Below are 17,743 nucleotides of genomic sequence, written 5' to 3' on the forward strand. Positions count from 1 at the left end.
TTGATAACATCTATGCAGTGTGTCAATGAAAAAGCCACACCTGATCCATCAAGAAAAGCTCTGAGACAAAATAAAATGTCCCACCTTGCAGTCTTTCTTGATCCTTTGGATCATTGTTGTAACTGTATGCTGTTTTCAGAGTTAAATTCAGAATTCTAGCATTTGTTGTTTTCTTTCTCCAGATTCAATATATTTTGAGCTGGTGTCATTCTGGCACTTGAGATGCCACTGTGTGCCTGTTTATGTAAGAGAAGTGTTTTCTGAAGTGTTTATGTGCTAAAATGATATTGTTTCAAGTGACAAGTCAAGAATTTTGCTATTGAGCAAGATTAATCCATTCTTTTGCAGTAGAAGTGCAAAAGGCACATTATTCAACCACAAATTTGATTTACTTCTTTAAAATTGCCCATATATTTTACAGCTGTTTACAACTGACAACTACCAATCCTGCATCCTTCAAATGATTTGCTCTATCTATGGATCTCAGTGACCAGAGGTACACTTGTACATAAGGATTAACTTTCTGTAATATTCAGCTTACAGGCAAATTGCAGGTATTTCAATAGCTCACCTGTGAAACATAGACATAAACTACTGGCACATTTCTCTTCTGTAAAATGAGCAGATGGTAATGTGGAGGAATGTGCACCTAAGCATGTCATATCACTAAACTCAGCCAACTTTTGAGAATCGAGGAAAATAGGCCAATTTGCTCCATTTAACCTCTGTGAACAAGTAGGAAAATAGGAAGATCTGGCCCATGGCCTTCAATCATTTGCATAATCCACCAAAATTGAAAATACATTATTTATATTTGCAGTCGTTAGTAGCTAAAATAATCATAGCCACACAGATCATGAATACATTGGTATTGTGTGTGTGTGACTCTCTCATATTGTGTGTGTGTGTGTGTGTGTGTGTGTGTGTGTGTATAATAATATGTAAATCTATCTCTCTCTCTCTCCCTCTCTCTCTCCCTTTCTCTCTCTCTCCCTTTCTCTCTCTCTCCCTTTCTCTCTCTCTCCCTTTCTCTCTCTCTCTCTCTCTCTCTCTCTCTCTCTCTCTCTCTCTCTCTCTCTCTCTCTCTCTCTCTCTCTCTCTCTCTCTCTCTATTTATTTATTTATATATAAATATACATACACAGTGCCCTCTGAAAAGTTTAGCAGAAAGATACCTTTTTGCTTTATTTGCCCCTGTGCTCTACAGTTTTACATCTGTAATCAAAGAATTCACATGTGATTGAAGTGGTAATTCCAGATTTTATTCAAGGTTAGTAGTAAACATTTTGATTTGACCATATAGAAATGACAGCACTTTTTATACAGAGTTCCCTCATTTCAGGGCACCATAATGTTTGGGACATTTGCTTCACAGGTTTTTGTGAGTACCCGGGCATGTTTAATTGCTTCATTGGTGCAAGTATAAGAGAGCTAGGCTTGCTTCTAAGCTTTTGATCACCTTTGGAGTCCGTAGTTTCAACATGAGGACCAGAGTGCTGTCAATGAGGCTGAAAAACAAGAATAAAACAAGTAAAGGACATCGCCCAAACCTCAGATGACCAAAATCAACGTTTGGAACATCATTAAGAAGAAAAATCCGTACCGGTGAGCTCAGTAATCGCAAAGGGACTGGTATTCCAAGGGACACCTTCACTATTAATGACAGAAGAATTTTCATAATAATAAAGGAAAATCCCCAAATGTATGTCCAACAGATCAGAAACACTTTTCAGGAGGCAGGTGTGAATGTGTCAATGACGACTGTCTGCAGAAGACTTGAACAGAAATACAGAGTCTACACGGCAAGATGCAAATCACGCTCTTTCTTCTTAATGATATTCCAAACAGTTAATTTTGGAAATCCTAAGGTTAAGGCAATATCTCTTTCAGTTATATTCTTGTTTCTCAGTCTCACAATGGCTCCTTTGACTTTCATTGGTACAGCTCTGGTCCTCATGTTGAAAATTGCCAACTACAGAATCTAAAGGTGATCAAAAGCTTAGAAACAAGCCTAGCTTTCTTATACCTGCTCCAATGAAAGATACCCAAATATTCACAAACACCTGTGAAGCCAAATGTCCCGGGAATTATGGTGCCCTGAAATGAGGGACTATGTATAAAAAGTGTTGTAATTTCTACATGGTTAAACCAAAATGTTGACAAATAATCTTGAATAAAATCTGGGATGTAAACATTAATTACATGCAAATTGTTTGATTACAAATGTAAAACTGTGGAGCATAGGGGCAAATAAAGGAAAAAAAAAGTATGTGTGTGTGTGTGTGTGTGTGTGTGTGTGTGTGTGTGTAACCATATTTGATGGCAATGTAAGGCCCATGGGGAGAAAAACATTTTATAAAAACAAACTACCACTGTCAGTCCCAGTTCTGGCACCACTGTTTCACTCTCTCCTGGCAGCCAGCTATCTGTCCCCGCGCTAGGCCCACTTCCCTGCTCTCTCCTGGGGGGGAGGGGAGCGGTGGGATCAGTGTGGGGACTGGTGGTGGGCTGTCAGGGGGGAGCGGGGCAGTGGGATCAATGTGGGGAGTGGTGGGCTATGAGGGGGGCGTGGGGCAGTGGGATCAATGTGGGAACTGGTGGCGGGCTATCGGGTGCAGCGAGACAGTGAGATCAATGTGGCTACTGGTGGTGGGCTGTCAGGAGAGAGCAGGACAGTGGGATCAGTGTGGGGACTGGTGGCAGGCTGTCAGGAGAGAGTGGGACAGTGGGATCAATGTGGGGACTGGTGGCAGGCTGTCAGGAGAGAGTGGGACCAATGTGGGGACTGGTGGCGGGCTGTCAGGAGAGAGCAGGACAGTGGGATCAGTGTGGGGACTGGTGGCGGGCTGTCAGGAGAGAGTGGGAGAGTGGGATCAATGTGGGGACTAGTGGCGGGCTGTCAGGAGAGAGCGGGACAGTGGGATCAGTGTGGGGACTGGTGGCAGGCTGTCAGGAGAGAGTGGGACAGTGGGATCAATGTGGGGACTGGTGGCGGGCTGTCAGAAGAGAGCGGGACAGTGGGATCAATGTGGAGACTGGTGGCGGGCTGTCAGAAGAGAGCGGGACAGTGGGATCAATGTGGGGACTGGTGGCGGGCTGTCAGGAGAGAGCGGGACAGTGGGACTAGCGTGGGGACAGTTTGTTTTTATGAAATGTTTTCTGCTATAGCTGAGCTGCTTTTGTTATCCCTTGTAAATTACAGCAGTATTATTATTGAAAATATTTTTTCTGTTGTCCTCACTGTATGTTTTGTCCAAATTTTTTTCTGCTATATTGTAGCTACATATTTTTTCAATACACATAAATACACTAAAAATATTATTAATATTCCTTGCTGAAATGGGAGGTGTCTTATATGCCATGGGTCTTGTATACCATCACATATGGCAGTTATCCCCACTGCAGTGAAAAGTAAGGTTAGAAAGCATTAACTTTGGAATGAAATGGGTGGTATCCACATGCTAAATTGTACTATCTTAGCAAAGTCATCTGGCAAAATGCTATGCAAGTGAATTTTAATTAATCACTGGGTACTTTACTGTCACATCTCTTCAATATAATTTTCTGTATGATAAGATATAGGAGCAGAAACAGGCTATTCAGCCCATTGAGTCTGTCCTGTCATTTATTCATGAGGTGATCCATTTTCCCACTCAGCCTTACTGCTCGGCCTTCTCCCCATAACCCTTGATAACCTGGCTGATTAAGAACCTATCATTCGCTGCTTTAAATATACTCAATGGCCTTGCCTTCAGAACAGCCTGTGGCAACAAATTTCACAGATATAATACCCTCTATCTGAAGAAATTCCTCCACATCTTTGTTCTAAGCGGATGCCTTTTAATCCTGAAGTTCTGCCCATTTGTCCTAGACTCTCCCAACATGGGAAACAACCTTCCTACATCTACTCCGTTCACACTTTTCAACAATCAGCATGCTTTAATGAGATCCCCCGCTCATCCTTGTAAATCCAAATGAGTACAGGCCAAGAGCTGTCAAATGATACTCATATGATAACCTTTTCATTACCAGAATCATCCTTGTGAACCACCTTGGAATCTTCTCCAACATCAGCGCATCCTTTCTTAAATGAGGTGCCTAAAATTGCTCACGATACTCCAAGTAAGGTGCCACCAGTGCCTTAAAAAGCCTGAACATCACATCCCTGCTCTTGTAATCTATTCCTCCTGAAATGAATGCCAGCATTGCATTAGCCTCATTCACCACCAACTCAACATTCAAGTTTACCTTCAAGCGATCCTGCAGGAGGACTCCCAGGTTCATTTGCCTCTGGGAATTTTCAATTTTCTCCCCATTTAAAAATTAATCTGCCCATTTATTTTTTTCTACCAAGGTGCATGATCGTACACTTTCCGACATTATAGTTTCTTTCCCACTTCTCTGCCCATTATCCTAATCACTCTAAGTCCTTCTGCAGCCTCCCTGTTTCCTCTACACTACCTGCTTCTCCACCTACTTTTGTAGCATCTGCAAGCTTGGCCACAAACCAATTCATTCCATAATCCAAATCATTAATTTCCAACATGAAATGAAATGGCCCCCACACTGAGCCCTGTGGAACACAAGATCACAAGACAAAGGAAGAGAAGCAGGCCACTAGGCCCATCAAGTCTCTTCTGTAAATCTACACTCAGCTACTCTACACTAGTTCCAATTTCCATCCTTTTCCCCATATCCCTTTTGCCCTCACTTGTCAATTTCTTGTTTAAATACTCCCAGTGATCTGGCTTCCACTGCTGTATGCGGCAGCAAGTTCCACAGATCCACGACCCTTTGGCTAAAGAAGTTATTTCTAATCTCTTTTTTATATGGATAGCCTCTAATTTTCAGACTATGATCCCTTTTCCTGATTCACCCACAAAGGGAAACATCTTACCTGCATTCACCTTAAATAAACCTTTCAAAATATGAAATGCCTTTATGAGATCTCCTCCAATTCTCCTATACTCCAATGAATACAACCCAAAAGCTGCCAAGTGCTCCTCGTACATTAGCCCTTGCATTCTGGGAATCATCCTAGTAAATCTCCTCTACACTCTCTCCAACAACATCACATTCTTTCTAAGATAGTGGCCCAAAACTGCACACAATACTCCAAATGAGGCCTCACCAGGGCCCCATAGAGCCTCATCAATACCTTTTTTACTCTTGTACACTATTCCTCTTGAAATGAATGCCAACATAGCATTTGCTTTCTTCCCTACCAATTTCACCTGGTCATTAACTTTTTGGTTTCCCTACACAAGGACACCCAGGTCCCTTTGCACAACCGAGGTCTGAATTTTCACCCCATCCAAATAGTATTCTACCTGTTTATTTCCACTGCCAAAATGTACAACTGTACATTTCTCTATGTTAAATCTCATCTGCCATAAATTTGCCCAGTCTCCTAATCTGTCTATATCCTTCTGCAACGTTACGGTTTCTTATTACACTTCCCACTCTGCCACCTATCTTGGTATCATCTGCAAATTTGGCCACTAAACTATTCATACCACAATCCAAATCATTAATATAAATTATAAACAGCAGGGGCCCCAATACTGACCCCTGTGGAACACCACTAGTTACAGGCAGCCATCCAGAACAGGAACCCTTAATTTCAACCCTTTGCTTCCTGCCTATCAGCCACTTTTCTATCCAGTTTAATAACTTCCCTGTAATTCCATGGCCCCTCATCTTATTTAGCACCCTAATATGTGGCACCTTATCAAAAGCCTTTTGAATATCTAAATAGATAACATCCACAGCCTCTCCTTTGTCTATCCTACTTGAGATTTCTTCAAAAAACTTTAATAAGTTGGTCAGGCAGGATCTATCCTTTAAAAAAACCATGCTAACTTGGACCTAACTTGTCATGCATCTCTAGATATTTCATCGCCTCATCCTTGAGGATCAACTCTAATATCTTCCCAACCACTGAAGTCAGACAAATCGGCCTATAGTTTCCTTTTTTTTGTCTCCCACCTTTCTTAAACAGCAGAACCACACCACGAGCAACTGGCAACCAACCAGAATATGATCACTATATTCCAACTCTATACTTCCTGCTAATCAGCCAATGCTCTATGCACACTGGGTACGTTTCCTGTTATACCACAGGTTCCTATCTTGTTAAGTAGCCTCGTGCAGCACCTTGTCAAAGACCTTCTAAAACTCAAAATACAAAACATCCACTGCATCTCCCTTAACCAACCTGCTAATCACTTCTTCAAAGAAATCAAACAGATTTGTCAAGCAAGCTTTTCTCTTAAGGAAACTACATAGGAACATAGGAAGTAGGAACAGGAGTAGGCCAAAAATGGCCCATCGAGCCTGCTCCGCCATTCAATACGATCATGGCTGATCTAATTTATGACCTAACTCCACCTACCTGCCTTCTCCCCACATCCCCTAATTCCTCTATCATGTAAAAATTTATCTAACCAAATTTTAAATATGTTTAATGAAGCAGCCTCAACCACTTGCCTGGTGAGAGAATTCCAAACATTCACTACTCTCTTGTAAAAACTATTTTTCTGTCCTATCTGTCCTAAATCTACTCCCCCGAATCTTGAGACTGTGTCCTTTGGTTTTAGTTTCCCCGGCCAGCTCAAAAAACTATGCCGGTCTTGGTCCACTTCGCCATGTGCATCCAAGTACTCTGTAACTTCATCCTTGAAAATTGACTCCAACATCTTCCCAATCACTGACATCAGTCTATAATTTCCTTTCTCCTGTTTTCCTCCCTTCTTGAATAGTGGGGTGACATTTGAGATTTTCCAGTCCTCCGGAACCATACTAGAATCTATTAATTCCCGAAATATCATTACCAATGCCTCCACAACCCAAGGGCGCAGTCCTTCTGGTCTGAGAGACTTATCTACCCTTAGATCATTCAGCTTTCTGAACTCTTTCTGCCTTTCAAGTAAACAAGGGACTAATGTTTCAATGGTTTGATGGACTATCTTTTACTTTGGGTGTCGTAAATTGGAGGGAGAAATATGTGGGACGTGGTCAGTGCAGTAATTATTATTTCACGCAGAGTAAGTGACAGGCAATACTTCAAATAATAAAATCTAATGAATAACAAGCAGCGCGTCATTGTCACCTTCTCCCCTTTCACCTTATTTTGTGAGGCCTACCTGGAGAGTGGTTCATTTCAGTCTCACAGTTTTGTTTCTCCTTCATTTCCTCAGACGCATTGGGTGCAGATGCTTTACAGTGGTTGGTCTTGTCTTCATTTACCTTCTCAACCTCTACGTTGCTTTCTTTACCTGTAACTGTAGATTTGAAAATAAATAGAGATAACAGGTGTTTTGGTCTTTGTGCATTCCATCTTGCTGTTTCCTGTCTAAAAAATGGATTATGCCAGGATTTATTGGCTGTAAATTCCTGTCCCAGATAGAAAGATGTTTTAGTGGCGCCTCTCTGAATAAGATGTCGAGGGCTGTATGAGCTAACAGAAACGAACTCTTACCCACTGGGAGTAGCTGTGTTTATGTAACTGCCATTTTTCAGATTTATTACATAATAACCTTGCAGTTTTTGCATTTCTTCATTGTTGCTAAAAATATTATCTAAGGTTAGACAAAACTAACAACAGAGCACGTTTTACTGAAAGCAGGCAATCTCAAACCAGTGTCTGGTGGAATAATACATTAAGTCATACCATGTGGTACACTTAGATCATAGAACTTTAGAGCATGGTTCAGGGCCTTCAGCCCACTATGCTGTTGCCAACCTATATAAGCCTAATTCAACAATCTAAACTTCTCTACCTCACTCCCATAGCCCTCTATTACAGAACATGGTACGTCAAGGTTCATGCTGTGGGTCAGACAGGTGAGCACAACAGTGGTAGGAATTAAACTGAATGGAATGAATGCTGTGATTATATTACACAAGATTAAACAAGAGGTTACAGCACTGTATCCGGCCTATCCAGCCGAAGAGCCTGCATCATCCAAATACACCTATGTGACCAATTGACCTACTAACTCTATATATTGTTGGAATGTTGGAGGACACCAGAACACCCAGAGGAAACCCTCACAGACGTGGGGATAACGTACAAACTCCTTTCAGACAGCACCAGATTCGAACACGGGTCACTGGTGCAGTGATTTGCTTCCTGATCATGTTTAGCGAGAGCATTCCTTATCAGTCGACCTTTTTTGTCGTATTGATACGTCCTTTCATCCCATTACACCCATTCGATTAGATGAGGTGGGACTGCACAGACACAGTTGATTCAGGTGCAAAAAAAGATCAGGCAATTTCTGCTTTGACCTTATATTCTGCAGCATGTATTAGCTCGATGCTTATACCCTCATCGGTAGGGCCAAAACATACAAATTGATTTTAAAAAAAATTGGCAATAGGAGATCCCCAACTTCGGGCAACAGGTTTGATAGCCAGTAACAGCTCCAAGCCTTGCCAACTTTGATCCTTGACCTGGAACAATCAGAGAAGGGAGAGCATTGTTTCACTTATATTTACTTCTCACTCTAACTTCACATTTTCCTCTTGCTTTGAACCTCCCAGTCCCCTAGTGCAGGTACAAATAACTTCAGTTCCAAAACATCAGCTGGCCAACCTCACTAATTACTGCTTGTACACCCCTGATACTGCAGTAGTCCACACAATTTTCCCGATTATGCCATGGTCTTGTTCCTTTTTCACACAAACCGTTAGGAATGCCTGCTGTCAGGAAAACAGACTCTGTGCCTGTCCTTAATTGTCCAGTCTTTCCTTTCTTTAGGTATAAATTTTGAGATAGTCAAATGGTTTGAACATTGGCTGAAAGGGAGAGGCCAGAGAGTGGTAGCGGATAATTGTCTGTCAGGTTGGAGGCCGGTGACCAGTGGTGTGCCTCAGGGATCTGTATTGGGCCCATTGTTGTTCGTTATACACATTAATGATCTAGATGATGGGGTGGGGAATTGGATTAGTAAATAGGCAGACGATACTAAGATAGGTGGAATAGTGGATAATGAAGAAGGTTTTCAGGGATTGCAGAGGGATTTGGGCTGCTTGGAGGGGTGGGCTGAAGAATGGCAGATGGAATTTAATGCTGATAAGTGTGAGGTGCTTCATTTTGGGAAGAAGAATCAGAACAGGACATACGTGGTAAATGGGAGAGCATTGAGGAATACAGAAGAGCAGAAAGATTTAGGAGTGACGGTACATCGTTCCCTGAAGGTAGAAACTCACGTGAATAGGGTGGTGAAGAAGGCTTTTAGTATGCTGGCCTTTATCAATCATTGCATGGAATATAGGAGTTGGAAGGTGATGTTGAGACTGTATAGGACGTTGGTGCGGCCTAATTTGGAGTTCTGTGTGCAGTTCTGGTCGCCTAATTAGAGGAAGGATATAAACAGAGTGGAGAGAGTGCAGAGAAGGTTGACCAGAATGTTACCTGGGTTTAAGCATCTAGAGTATAGGGAGAGATTGGACAGATTAGGTCTTTATTCTTTGGAGCGTAGAAGGTTGAGAGGGGATTTGATAGAAGTATTTAAGATTATGAAAGGGATAGACAGAGTGGATGTGGATAGACTATTTCCGTTAAGAGGAGGAAAGATTAAAACAAGAGGACATGAGTTAAGAATTAAGGTGCAGAGGTTTAGAGGTAACATGAGGGGGAACTTCTTTACTCAGAGAGTGGTAGCCGTGTGGAATGAGCTTCCGGGAGAAATAGTGGCGGCGGAGTCAATTGTATTATTTAAGAAAAGGTTGGACAGGTATATGGATGAGAAGAAGATGGAGGGTTATGGGCATTGTGCAGGGAGATGGGGCTAGAGAGGGGTGTTTGGTTCGGTGCGGACTAGAAGGGCCTAATGGCCTGTTTCTGTGCTGTAATTGTTATGTATGTTATGTATTATGTATGTTCTGCAACAGCAATCATATCTTCCTTTCATCTCAAAGATGTTGGAAATCTTGACCTGAACTTGTTAACACTCTGGGCCTTTTCTGGGTGTTATAGTTGAAAAAAAAACCACACAGTAAATGCTGGAGGAACTCAGCTGGTCTTGTAGCGTCCATAGGAGGTAAAGATATATTACTAACATTTCAGGCCTGAGCCCTTCCTCAAGGAATAAGCAAAAAACAGGCAAGCATCTAAACAAAAACACTGAAAGAAAAAGGTATAAGGGGGAGGAATCCAGACCTACAAATTAAAGGTGTTAATTGGATATGATAAGAGGAAAAGTGAGAATCGATTTTGACTCTGTTAGTTTCTGTGCTGTATCTCTCTATAATTCAAAGAACAAATACCTATTAGATATTCAATGCTTTCTCACTGAACAACCCCCTCTCATTACATACATGGGGAACCCCACAATATATGATTATACCTAATGTCTACATTCACTGTACTCACATTGTTCAGAAATTCTTAAATCTGCCACAAAGTCTGCAGCAGCTTCACTTAGACGCTAACACTATTAAATTTGTGCTTTTGCACTGACCCGGGGCATTCCAGGTGGCAGTGTTTTTATCAACTTGCTCGTTGAGATACAGAGGAAACATTGAGTTGATAAGATGGAGATATGCATTTCTAATCACCCTTTTTCTGATTCTAGGTGGCAGTGTTTTATCAACTTACATGTTGCGATACGGAGGAAACATTGAGTTGACAAGATGGAGATATGCATTTCTAATCAACCCTTTTTCTGATTCCTGCTCTGGGTTTTCCTGTGTAAAACTGTCAGGCTTTTATACACAGCGACTACATTCCAGGAAATTATTCCTAATTTCCTGGAACGCAGTCTGTGTAAAAAGATAAGAATGGGAATAAGGACTCATTCCTGTTCCAACATTTTACCTCCTCGACCCTAGTTATTTTCACAGATTGCCTGCCGTCTAAACGGAACTGCAGGCGATCCATGAACAACGGGCTAATGAATAGGATGTCCACGCTTCAGGTATTCTATCTGAATTCGTGGTGTGATATGGATATTTGGAGTTTTGGTCGTTCCGTTGTGAATGACCACTCCCAGAAGATGAGGAGACACTTCGTAACAGAAAAATCACCTAAGTTGTATATAAAAAACATATGTGCATAAGCATTTGCTAGAGGTAAATAATTAATCCAGATAAGTTTCAAGAGGTTAGTAGTTTCTTTGAAGTGTTCACCTTCAATGTTTCTGGAAAAGCCAGGTTGTCACCATCAGGAAAATTAAGAGGAAATTATTAAGATTTTGACTACTTTTGAAACTTTCTGATGTAAAGCCTATGTTAGAAATAAAACAATCAAAGAAAAACAAATCACTATGTCATTCCAAAGATTATACCTGGTGTAAGCTCGAATCCTTCTTGTAGAATTGGACTACTCAAGGGGATGTTAGCGTCTTCAGCGGTTTTGTGGTTGAGCTCAAAGGAATACCTCTGAAAAAGTGCCAAAAATAGATGATTGTTACTGACAATGCTATTGTTCACCACCAACCAGAATGAGACAAGGCCATGATCAGCTACGGAAGATTTAGAGAAGTTCAGATGCCTGAATAAATACAGTATATTAGTTGCTATTCTCCCAGCTGATCACGAGATTTTCCACCTCATCTCTGTAGTGTGACATCGTTGTTGCTGATGAGGCCACAACTACTGTCGTGTCACCTGCAAATAATGATTCTGTTGGAGCTGGATCTGGCGTTGCAGTTGTGGGTCAGTAGTGCGAATAGAAGTAGGCTAAGGACACAGCCCTGAGGTGCACCAGTGCTCAGCGTGATGGTGGTCGACGTTCGGCTTGGACAGTCTGTGGTCTTTCCTTTGCGAAGTCTAAATCCAGTTGCAGAGAGGGGTGTTGAGTTCTCCACCAGCCTCTGGGCAATTATCATATTAAACACTGAGCTGAAGTCAGTGAACAGCAGCCTGGTGTTTCCTAATGAATCCTGACCTATTCATAACTGACAATGAAATATTATGAGTGGATTTGGAATGGACTATTTCAAGAATCTTTTTATGCCATGTACTAATGGTCAAAATGTAATAATACAAAACGCATCAACTTTTGGCTGCTGTAAAGGGTGAGGGGAAAGGTAGTGCTAGAATAGTGCATTGCCCCCCAACAATAAGAGAAAGAGAAGGAAAAGAGAAAAGAGAGACCATTCAGAGACACTGAGTGCCAGTGTCTCCAGCACTCCCACAGCCTCTGCAGCCCCACATCCTCCTGTTCGATCCATTGGCAAACCACAGCTCCAATACCATCACCTCTGAATGAGAAAGCTGGCACTGTGGGATGATTTTTGGGATTGACGTTATCTTGTGTGCGAGGTAGGTATTTTGGTAGACATTACATTAAGTAGGCCATGGAATCATAGCTCTCATTTTGTTGGATTATGCAAACTGCAGTTTTCTGATATGGCCACAAGGTGCTGCCAGTGATCTGTTCTAAACTGGGAGAAATTTTAGTAGATATTGATTGAATGAACTCTTAAAGATTTCTTTCTCTTGGTCTAGCGAACCTGAAAAAATGAGAAAACTGCTAACCTGGTCAACAAGGCCAGAATGGTTACCGTTGCGGTTAGCGCAACTCCAGCGACCTGGGTTAGAATCTGGTGCTGTCTACAAAGAGTCTATACATTTTCCTCATGTCTGCATGGGTTTGTTCTGGGTGCTTCCCACCCTTCAAAGCTTATGGGATTGTTGGTTCATTGGGGTACTTGGCGGTGGCACGGTCTCGTGGGCCAAAAGGGCCTGTTACTGTGCTGTAATGCCTATTTTTTTTTAATTTAAAAAAAGTTTGATTTGTAATTTGTTTGAATGTCATTGGCAAATCAATTGCAGTGCTCTCTTTCCTGTCTTCCATAAAATGATGCTGAACAGAGATTTGCTTCAGGAACCTCTTCAACTCATCCACCTCAGAATATGACTTCCTATGTCAGATGCCCTGGACCATAATTAGCCCCTGTTGAGAGGGATGAAAGTGGCTAAGTACTCTGCTTCTGCCCGTATGCCACCCTCAGTCTTGAAACAGGTGTGTGGGACGGACATATGCCTGAGATGTCTTCACATTGACATTACTTAAAGGCAAGCCTTTATCTGGCTGTGTGCAGTTTTACCATCCTGACATCATATGTTGTGAATTATCTAATATTTAGGTAGCTAGTTATTTAATAGTGTTGTTGATTAAGCCAAAATTTAATTTATCGTGATATTCATATTCACTTTCTAGTATAAACCATAAAAGCTTGCATGTAATAAAACCTCAAAGATTCTTTTCACATTCCAACTTTGATAGCTTTTGTCTTTTTTTCAAAGCATGCTGTAGATTTTTCTCTGGATTTTAATAATTTAGAACCACAGAACCATGGAACATTACAGCACAGAAAGATGCCTTTCGGCCATTCTAGTCTGTGCCAAACTATTTTTCTACTTAGTCCCACTGACCTACACACTGTCCATAGCCCTCTGTACCTCTCCATCCATGTCCCTGTCCAAATTCTTCTTAAATGTTAAAATGGAGCCTGCATTCACCACTTCATATGGCAGCTTGTTCCACACCCCCACTGCTCTCTGTGTGAAGAAGTTCCCCCTCATGTTCCCCCTAAACTTTGCCTTTTCACCCTTAACCCACATCCTCTGTGGGAAAAAAGGCTATCTACATTTATGCTGCCTACATCCCTCATAATTTAAAATACCTCTGTCAAATCTTCTCTCATTCTTCTACTCTCCAGGGAATAAAGTCCTAACCTGTTTAACCTTTCTCTGTAACTCAGTCCAGGCATCACCCCTAATATATCTTTTCTGCACTCTTTCAATCTTATTGATATCTTTCCTGTCATTAGGTGTCCAAATCTGCACACAATACTTCAAATTTGGCCTCACCAATGACTGTATAACTTTACCATAACATCCCAACTCCTATACTCAATACTTTGATTTATGAAGACCAAGATCCCAAAAACTTTCATTACAACCCTATCTATCTGTGACACCACATTCAGGAAAGTATGTATCTGTATTCCCAGATCCCTTTGGTAAACCACTGTCTGTATATTTAACTGACTGGGCAAACCCATTGGCCGACTGTACCCGTGGATCCTCCTACAGACACTTGAATAAAAGTGACTGCACCACAACCCCCTCCCCAGTTCACGACCAGCATGGACGTGCCTCCATTCCATTGTGAATAAAAGTCTGTCAGTTTTGCATAACTTCCAGTCTTTTGGAGTTACCGATGGCGAATCAATTTTATTCACAATATATTTTGACAATGGAGCAGATCCTGAAGACAGAGAAGTTGGAAATTGACCTTCAATCACCTGAGGCCTCCACCAACTTCGAACTCTGGCTGTGTTGCCTCGAGGTGTTCCTGCAGATTGGAGAACGACAAGCTGACAAGCTGACGGTACTATACTCCCGGTTTGGGCCTCTGGTGTACTCAATGATCAGGGACACCACATTGTACCTGGAGGCAATGGACATTCTGAAAGGCTAGTACCTAAAGGAGGTAAACGAGGTCTACGCATGACACTTCATGGCTACCCGAAAACAGTGACCCGGGGAATTGAGCACTGAGTACCTCTGAGGCCCACAAACTCTCAGATGATCTGCTACTGCAAGGCTATGACTGTCACGTAGAACATGGAGGACCGGATTAGAGACGTGTATGTCACAGGCATCAGGTCCAACTACATTCATCAGAGACTGTTAGAGTAAAGCAAGCTCAACTTGTGGAGGGTGGTCAAACTGGCAGGCCGTCCAGAATATGGAAGCTACTCGACCAACAATGTGGCCGCATCGTGGTTTCCCTGGGTGCCACCATCTTGGGTCATGCCGCCACTGCCACATATGCCAGCGATCCAACCACAGTCGCTGTACTCCATGAGCACCTAACATCACTGTTGCTACATCCTGCCAGTGACCTGATCATGGCTGCTGTACTCCGTGAGCACCAAAAGTGCTACTTCTGAGGCCTGAGCAAGCACCCGAGGAAATGCTGCCTGGCAAAAGACGTGATTTGCTCCAACTTCAGGAAGAAAGGATATTACGCGAAGGTGTGTAAGTCCAAGCCACCCCAACCCAGCAGTGTCACATGTGGGCCATGGGGACTGCCATCTTGGACACTGCTCTCTTCGAGACCAAGGAGTGCTGCGTGCAAGCTGTGGGGGTCGCCATCTTGGATGCCGCCATGTTGCAACCGAACACATGAACTCTCCACCACAGCTACAGGCAGCGACCCAACACTAATCTCCATCACTCTGGACCAAGGTAGTCCTCATCATCTTGCCAGATTGATGATGGACATCCAGGTAAAAGGTTACGAGACGAGCTGTCTGTTTGATAGAGGGAGCACAGAGAACTTCATCCACTCTCACACGGTGCAGCGCTACTTCCTCGTGGTTAAGCCAGTGAGTCATAAAGTCTCCTTGGCCTTTAAGTCCCATGTAGCTGATGTTTGCGGTCACTGTGCAGGCCACAGACTGCAAAGACTTTAAACACCTCATGATGTTACAGCTCTGCACTGTCATGCTAATGGAACTGGACTTTCAATGGCACCTTAAAGTGTGATAATCATGTATGATGGGCCCCATCCCTCCCTCACTGTCTGTAACCAGCATTTTTTTAAATCGCTCTCTGCGCTCCTCCAGCAAACCACACCCCCCCCTAGCCTCTTCCCCCACCGTTTCTGGCCAGCGACCCAAAGATTGTCCACAGTTCACAAACTGCGGGCTCTCAGCTCTCAAGATCACCCCTCCACCGCTGTTTGATAACCTCACCTCCGACTATTAATCCATTGCCACCAAAAGTAGATGGTCCACTGCCAGGGGCAGGGCCTTTATGGAGGTGCCGTGGGTTCTCAATGAGAGGATAATTGAAGCCAGCACCAGCCCCTAGAGAGCCCAAGTGGTGATGATGAGGAATGGGGAGAACAAACAGGATGGTCATTGACTACAGCCAGACCATTAACAGATACATGCAGCTGGACATGTACCCTCTTCCCTGCATATCCGAATCACTCAATGTCAGGTACTCTTCACTATCGACCTAAAATCAGCATAGCACCAGCTCCCATCTGCCTGGAGGACCACCAATATACTGGTTTTGAGGTGGATGACCGCTTCTACCATTTCCTAAGGGTTCCCTTCAGCATCACCAATGGGGTCTTGGTCTTCCAGCAGGAGATGGACCAAATGGTGGACCAGTATGAGCTGCAGGAGACCACAACATCACCATTTGCAGCCATGACCTACAGGTCCATTACGCCAACCTCCAAAAATTCCTCCAGACTGCCAAACCCGTTAACCTCACATCTTCTTCTTCTTTGGCTTGGCTTCGCGGACGAAGATTTATGGAGGGGGTAAAAGTCCACGTCAGCTGCAGGCTCGTTTGTGGCTGACAAGTCTGATGCAGGACAGGCAGACACGGTTGCAGCGGCTGCAGGGGAAAATTGGTGGGTTGGGGTTGGGTGTTGGGTTTTTCCTCCTTTGCCTTTTGTCAGTGAGGTGGGCTCTGCGGTCTTCTTCAAAGGAGGTTGCTGCCCGCCAAACTGTGAGGCGCCAAGATGCACGGTTTGAGGCGATATCAGCCCACTGGCGGTGGTCAATGTGGCAGGCACCAAGAGATTTCTTTAGGCAGTCCTTGTACCTTTTCTTTGGTGCACCTCTGTCACGGTGGCCAGTGGAGAGCTCGCCATATAACACGATCTTGGGAAGGCGATGGTCCTCCATTCTGGAGACGTGACCCACCCAGTGCAGCTGGATCTTCAGCAGCGTGGACTCGATGCATAACAGATACATGCACATACAATAAGGATAAATGTGTATTTGGCACAACCTGCCATGCCATCCTTGGCTGCATCATGGAGAACAGAGTCATTGACCCTGACCCCGATCGCATGCACCTAATTTTGGAACTCCCCCCTTCCCCACAGCCTCAAAGCCCTGAAAATGTGCCTGGCTTCTCCTACTATGCCCAGTAGGTCCCCAATAATGTGGTCAAGGCTCTCCCCTTCGTTAAATCTACCTTCTTTCCCCTGACATCAGAGGCCCGTACAGCTTTCAGCCATATCCAGACAGACAATGCTAAGGCTATGATACACACTGTTGATGAATTCATCCCATTTCAGGTGGAGAGCAATGTATCCAACTTCAATCTTGCTGCCACACTTAATGAGGCGGGCAGACCCGTCGCCTTCTTTTCCCGCGCCCTCCATGGCTAAGAAATTTGATACTCCTCTGTCGAGAAGGAGTCCCAAACCATTGTCGAGGCAGTATGGCATGAGAGACAAGATCTAGCTTGCTGACTGACCAATGGGCAATGGCTTTCATGGTCAATAACCGACAATGAGGTAAAATCAAAAATGACAATATATTGAGGTGGAAAATTTAACTTTCCACCTGCAATTATGACATCTTGTACCAGCACAGAAAACTCAATGAACCGCCAGATTCTCTATTCCACAGAACGTGTGCCAGCACACAAATAGACCTATTGCAAACCCGCCACAACGACCTCTGCCACCCTGGAGTCACCAGGTTGTTCCATTTTATCAAAGCCCGCAACCTACATTACTCCATTGAGGAAATCAGAACTATGACCAGAGAATTCCAGGTCTGCATAGAGTGCAAACCACACTTCCATTGATCAGACAGAGCACAGCTGATAAAGGCCACTTTTGCACACCTGAGCATCGATTTCAAAGGACCCCTTCCCTCTTTTGACTGCAACATGTACTTCCTCAGCATCATTGATGAGTAGTCACATTTCCCGTTCCCTGTCCAGACATGATGGTGCCACA

General features: G+C 43.4%; 1 protein-coding gene across 4 annotated transcripts in view; it reads right to left on the reverse strand.

Moving 5' to 3' along the window:
• LOC138758025 (uncharacterized) overlaps positions 1-17,743 on the reverse strand; it is a 151,284-nt gene that overhangs the window by 32,063 nt on the left and 101,478 nt on the right. For 2 of the 4 annotated variants that reach the window (XM_069926305.1, XM_069926303.1), the window contains exons 4-5: positions 11,295-11,388; positions 7,146-7,283 (exon numbers count right to left, since the gene is read on the reverse strand). In XM_069926305.1, coding sequence (XP_069782406.1) covers positions 7,146-7,283; positions 11,295-11,388 — 232 coding nt within the window. Of the gene's footprint in view, positions 1-1,240; positions 1,509-1,603; positions 1,654-7,145; positions 7,284-11,294; positions 11,389-17,743 lie in introns of those variants that run through there. The other 2 variants (XM_069926304.1, XM_069926307.1) reach the window with 2 other exon arrangements.

Source organism: Narcine bancroftii, chromosome 3 (assembly GCF_036971445.1).
Source record: "Narcine bancroftii isolate sNarBan1 chromosome 3, sNarBan1.hap1, whole genome shotgun sequence".
Lineage (NCBI taxonomy): Eukaryota > Metazoa > Chordata > Chondrichthyes > Torpediniformes > Narcinidae > Narcine > Narcine bancroftii.